The sequence below is a fragment of the Andrographis paniculata genome, unplaced genomic scaffold (assembly GCF_009805555.1).
Source record: "Andrographis paniculata isolate CXL003 unplaced genomic scaffold, ASM980555v1 Contig69END, whole genome shotgun sequence".
NCBI classification, from domain to species: domain Eukaryota; kingdom Viridiplantae; phylum Streptophyta; class Magnoliopsida; order Lamiales; family Acanthaceae; genus Andrographis; species Andrographis paniculata.
In genome coordinates this window covers 3,096,661-3,102,660 of record NW_026137605.1, presented here as the reverse complement: position 1 = coordinate 3,102,660, position 6,000 = coordinate 3,096,661, and the positions used below count along the sequence as shown (strand labels likewise).

The 6,000-nt window shown below is 37.1% G+C and overlaps 2 protein-coding genes across 2 annotated transcripts; one reads left to right on the top strand and one right to left on the bottom strand.

Annotated features, from left to right (window-relative positions):
- The first annotated feature begins 1,615 nt into the window (after nucleotides 1-1,615).
- Nucleotides 1,616-2,451, top strand: LOC127264173 (uncharacterized). Its single transcript, XM_051293600.1, has one exon. The coding sequence runs from the start codon at nucleotides 2,197-2,199 to the stop codon at nucleotides 2,341-2,343; it is 147 nt and encodes a 48-aa protein (XP_051149557.1). The 5' UTR covers nucleotides 1,616-2,196; the 3' UTR covers nucleotides 2,344-2,451.
- Nucleotides 2,452-2,523: 72 nt separating this feature from the next.
- LOC127264172 (uncharacterized) lies at nucleotides 2,524-3,559 on the bottom strand. Its single transcript, XM_051293599.1, has 2 exons — nucleotides 3,336-3,559; nucleotides 2,524-3,240 (listed from the first exon to the last, which is right to left on the bottom strand). The coding sequence occupies exons 1-2, from the start codon at nucleotides 3,483-3,485 to the stop codon at nucleotides 2,593-2,595; spliced, it is 798 nt and encodes a 265-aa protein (XP_051149556.1). The 5' UTR covers nucleotides 3,486-3,559; the 3' UTR covers nucleotides 2,524-2,592.
- Nucleotides 3,560-6,000: the final 2,441 nt, after the last annotated feature.

Below are 6,000 nucleotides of genomic sequence, written 5' to 3'. Positions count from 1 at the left end.
AGTCCACAAACCGGGCCACAATGAACATTTTGGACCCGATATTCTCAAACTTATATTTTTTCTCAAGGGCATCCCACAACCCTTTTGCACTCTTTATTTTTCAATATACATTATGAAGAGCGTTAGAGATAATACCTAATATGTTATTTATTGTCATGTACTCTCCATGTGCCCACGATGCATAATTCACATGCGTCTGTTGGTCCGCACCGAGCTCTGGGGTAATTGGGCCATCGTGCAACACGAACATGACAAACCCAATCGCAGTCAGGTAGAAGAGCATCTTCTCTTGCCACTTCTTAAAGTCCACTCCAGTGAAGAGTTGTGAAACTTGTACATGGGGCATCATCTGTGGGCCAAGCGCAGGACCAACAGTTTGGGCCGCGAGGATAGCAGAGGGTGCAGCCACAAACCCAAGAAAGCCCCCACATCCACCTGGGGCAAATCCAGAAAACATAAGGCTACTCATAAAGGGAATTGGCCCAAGGGGAGGAGTAGCAACTCCGGGGCAGCTCTGGCAGCGGCTCTGGCGACTCCTCCGGTGGCTCATTCGGCGGCGATTGTTCCGGCGGTAGCAGCGGCTTTGCCAGGGGCGGTGGGAATTGACAGTATCGCAAAGTAGTATCTAATTTTTTATTATTAGTTTAAATAGGTATTGCGAGAATAAATCTATCGTGAAACCGAGTCGAGCATGGATCATATTTCCTAAAATTAGATACATCTCGGTAGTGCCTCCGGTGCCTGACATTCTAACCCAAAAATAGAACGATTTCCGTCTCCGATGAGAGTGACACCTCTGATCGTTGGAGCTCCGAAGAATAACGCGAGAGAAGAACTGAGTTGAGGGTGCCGAAAAACTAGAAGAGATAAGGGAAGAATGGGAGAATTGTTGGTGTTTTAGAACGAATGGAGGAGACCCTTTACATAGGCATCTCCACTCGGCCAAAATGGAAGGGGATCAATTACGATCATAATTACGACCTTAATTACCGATGTAATTTATTTTAAATTAAAACCTTCCGTTTGAAGTGGTTATAATTGATTCTATGAACAAACTTTCAGTTTGTGACGATTGTAATTTATTTTAATTTTAAACGTTTCGTTTGAGATTATAATAAATTCATCTAACGGATAATATTTTATCCAAATAATACTGCGACTTAAGCCATATACCCAGTTTAATTTAGGGATGCATAATTTGTTTTGTTTCGAGATAGATAAAATAGACAGCATATTAACCTAGCCCATATATAACAAATAAATAATATTTATTTATTTTTTTCAAATTAATCTAATTAATTTGATAGATTGGTCCGTCGCATTTTCTCTTATCAATTAGTCGATTGCATAAATTACCGATTATCCAATGTCGTCCTCCTCGTTTTCTTCTTCTTCACCCTTCTGGTCCGCCGCGGTGGCTGCCTTCCGGTTAGGTTTATATTTTATTTCAAGATAAAAAAACAGCTGAACCGTCGGTTCACGATTCGATTCGGTGGTTCAGGGTGTCGGTTCCGGTTCGAATCGGAACTGCTGGTTTGAAACCGGGTTCGACGGTTCGAAACCGGTTGAGCGAGTGTGCATTATTAAGGCATTGACGGCAAGTTTACTCTCCACCAATCATATTGCAGATTTTGCAATCCAATCTGATTGAATTTGATTTTTGAATCACTCAGTATTCAAGGATCTGTCGATTCCAAATCACGAAAGAAATCTATCTGCAGGTCTTTTGGGAAAAACATCTTCACCTCCTTTGCAAATTCTGCTCTCGCTCAAATTCTCGGCACTTGGTAGGAGCACGAAACCAAAGCTTCTTTTCTGGAGGAGCTGAAGTGGATTATTCATTTTTTGGATGTTCTGAAATGATCTGTATCTCTTCGATTCGAGGTCAGAAATCTCGCCGAGCTGCTGTTGTTTGGAAGAGGAGATTTTCACCTCAGGAGGTGAAACCGGAAAATTATTGAGTCGAGCAGAATTTGTTGCCAGGGTTTTTATTTGTCGTTCCATTGATGGAATTGCTTGGGAATAATTCAATTCAAGGCGAGGAAATCTAGGGTTTGACCCTTGGGAGGTAAAAAAGGAAAAGAAAAAGAGTTGCTCACTTTGATGATCGTTGTAAGGTTAATCTAGGGTTTCCTCGAAACAAATTGGGGGTTTTGGTAGAAATTAATTTTGAGGAAAATTAAGACTGTGGACGGCATGGCAGTGGCCTGGAATCTGATGGCTTGGGTAGCTGGAATGATATGGATTGGATTCACTAGTTGGGTTGTTTCTTGCTTGACCATTGCTGATGAAATTGCATCCTCGCTAAGAACAGGAGACATTGGTCCTTTCCCAATCGGGTGATTGCAATACTTGTATGTAGATAGATAGATAGATACATATGTATGTATATACACTGCATTATATTGCTCCGTTTCTCTTTGATATTTTGTAAATTTTGGTTAACTTTCTTGCAAATTGCTGAGCTTTATACTCTACAATGCTTATATATATCTTTGATCTTCATGATGTGAATGATGATGATGATGATAAGTGATGTTTAGGTCGAATTACAAGATCCTACAAATAGTTAAGATAAAGAAACAATCTTTCTCAATTGGCTGACCCAACTTTTCCAAACCTTAAATAGATTGGGAAGACAACAATCTTCTGTGTCTGCCCATCTTCTCCATCCCAAGCTTTCTTGAAATCTTGGATCAAATTTTCTGTCAAAAGCTCCACGCCCTTTCCTTTAGCAGTATGGTAAGCAGACCAAGACTTCAAGTACACAATATACTTGTCTAGATCCATAACCTTCTCGGAATTGAACCGGAACGGCCCATTGCTCTCGAGCCCGTCGACCGGATCGAACGGGAAGTCGATGGTTTTGTACTTCTCATCCACTAATGTTCGGGCCGATTCCCAGTAGGGTCCGACGTCGTTGTTGTAGAAGCGGTTGAGCAATTTGTCGACGGCGGGGTTTACCTCCGGGAGAGTGTAGCACCAGGCTGCAATGGCGCCGGCGGGCTTTTTTAGGAGATGGTTGACATGGTTGTAGAACGTGGGGAGATGGAACCAGTGCATGGCTTGCGCGATTGTGATTAAATCGAAGGTGGATTCGGATCCGATGCAGTTGTGGATGTCGGAGATGGACATGGTTTGAGGGGTGCATTGGTAGGTTATGTTGGATAGCTTCTCGGCGTATTCGAGCTGCTTCGGGCTTGTGTCGGTGGCGATCACATTCTTGTAGGCCTTCGCTAACTGTGAGGGAGAGAATGTATGTAATGAATCGTACATTTTGTCATCAAATTCAGAGAGGACTTTGAATGAATGAAATCAGCCAACGAGGGTCTTACGGATTTGGCGGCTTGGCCGGTGCCGGTGCCGACGTCCCAGGCGAGGTCGTGGGAGGGAGTGTGGGAGGAGATGAAGTGGAAGAGCTGGTCGGGGTAGTCTGGTCTGCCCTCAGAATACTGCTTTGATTGCTTCAAAAATAGGTCTGCCATGGATATGTACTCTGCAAATTTGGAGATATGAACAAGTAGGATGTAATATAGTGAGTTTGGTTGGAGTTTTGATGGATGGGACATATATATATATATTGATGAATCCCAATTCAATTTCGTTCTCGTTCATGCATTGGTGCCCAATCCAATCTGGGTTCGTTTCAGAATTGCATATTGACTTTTGACTTTGACCACCAATTGCGTGTTTGAATTCTCCACAATTGTTTGTGTATGCATTCATCTTACCTTTCGTTGGATAAATTACATTGGTTTACATGTGTGTTTTTTGTTGGGGTGAAATTTGAATAATAAAATATTTAAATTTGAACAGCGGTATGACGTGATATAAATAGATATTAATGTGATAAATTTTTAATATAATATAAAATTTTAAAAAATATATTTAATTTAATGTTTTAAAAAAAATAAATTTGATGAATAATAAATCAAACAAACACAAAGCTTATAAGTTAAATATATAGTCATTTGATTGTATTAATATAATATTATTTAGTGTGGAATCCGTGTAGTTTGGTGGAAGTGAACGAGTGTCATTTGCCTTCTCATATGTTATTCCAATGGTAGCTTAAACCATAAACAATCCAAATCACAAATTTGCGATCCTCGAGTTTTTTTCTCCCTTCACGTCATACCACGGCAGCTTAAGAATCAATTGAGAACTTATTAAACTTTTTACTAACATTATAGAATCGTGTTACACGGTTCCCCATTTTTTTTTTTTATTTCAATCAACAAATTTATTATTTTGTTTAATACAAATTTTATATAACAATTTTTTAAAATAATATATTATATATACATTATAATATTTTTTATTTGATAATTTAATTTTAGTATTAATTATTTAATACTTACTTAAAACTAATTTAATAAATAAATTTAAAATATTACATTCATATTATTAGTGTACTATATATATTTATTTATGTATGTGTTTATTGCTAATTTTATTTTAAATTAATTTATAAAAATTAACATGTGAATTATGAAAAAAAAAATATAGAATTTGATTATAACCATAATACCGGCCTTCAATAAAATTAACATAACAAATAATTAAATATTCAAATTTAAACATACAATTTTTAATTTTCAGAAGAATTAAAAATTTTCTATACATGCTCTACCAACTCCGATCAACTGATTGTGCATCACACTACAAAAAAAAAATAGTTTTCTGCTAAGGCCGGAAATTTATAACAAAAAACCAATTTTCGTATAATTTGCGTATTTGCTACGCCTTAGTGACAAATTTTATCCTTAATGTGTACTCGCGTAACGAATGTTTTCTGCCATGCACATTTTTGTAACTACTACTCTCGGTCAACGTTCCTTATGGAAAGGTTTTTGTTACGATATTTGTTACGAATATTCTCTCGTAATAAAAAGTCGAGCTTCCCACGCGTGTGCCAGGACTTTTAGTTACGAGATTTGTTACAAAAGTTCCTTGCGTTACCAAAAAATTTACTATGACCGCTTGTCAGAGTACGCTTTTTGTTACGATTTTTTGTTACGTCATTGAAGCCGTAATAAACAATATATTTTCTCATGGTCACAAAACCGGCCGTAACAAAATTATCCCTTCATATTTGTTACGTCCAAAAACTACTTTTTGTTACTTCATTTCATTTTTTTGTTATGTCATTGAACCTTAAAAAAACTATCCATTCTTATGGTCACAGAACCGGTCGTAACAACAAACATCCAAAACAACATTTTGTTACGTCATTTCTTCCTTTTGTTACGAAAAAATAGTGTCTCGTAAAAAAGAGTAGTTGTGGTATAGTTGAAATTGTGCGTAACAAATTAACCTGTTGTGATCTTTCTTACACCAAAGGAAATTTTGTATAAAACCATGCTATAAATATTACGACTAACCATACTCTATTATGATCATTCTGTCTCGAAGTCAGATCCTATTTGATAAAAAACTTGTCATATCAGTACGTCTATCACATGAGTATGACCAAGACGAATTTTCATTTGCATATGTTCCATTTGATCAAATTGTGAAGTATCGTAATAACGCATATATGTATCTCTTTCATCTCCAACAATCATATTATGTAATATGATGCAAGCCTTCATTATTTTTCCAATTATGTCTAGATCTCAAATAGTACATGGGCCACGAATGATTACAAATCGAGCTTGTAACACTCCAAAAGTACGTTCTATATATTTTCGAGTGGCCTCTTGATGAAATGCAAATAATTGTGCCTTAGAATCTTGTGGAAGACAAATGGATTGGATAAAAGTTCCCCATGGAGGATAAATAACATCCATAAGATAATAGTCCATATTATATTGATGACCATTAACGATGAAATTCATTTGCAGGGCTCTGCCATCCAAAACATCATTAAATAATGGAGATCGATCAAGAATATTAATGTCATTGCATGTAACTGGTGTGCCGAAAAAAGTATGTCAAATCCACAAGTCATACGATGCCACAACTTCTATAATTGTATGTTTACCATTTCTACGTGAA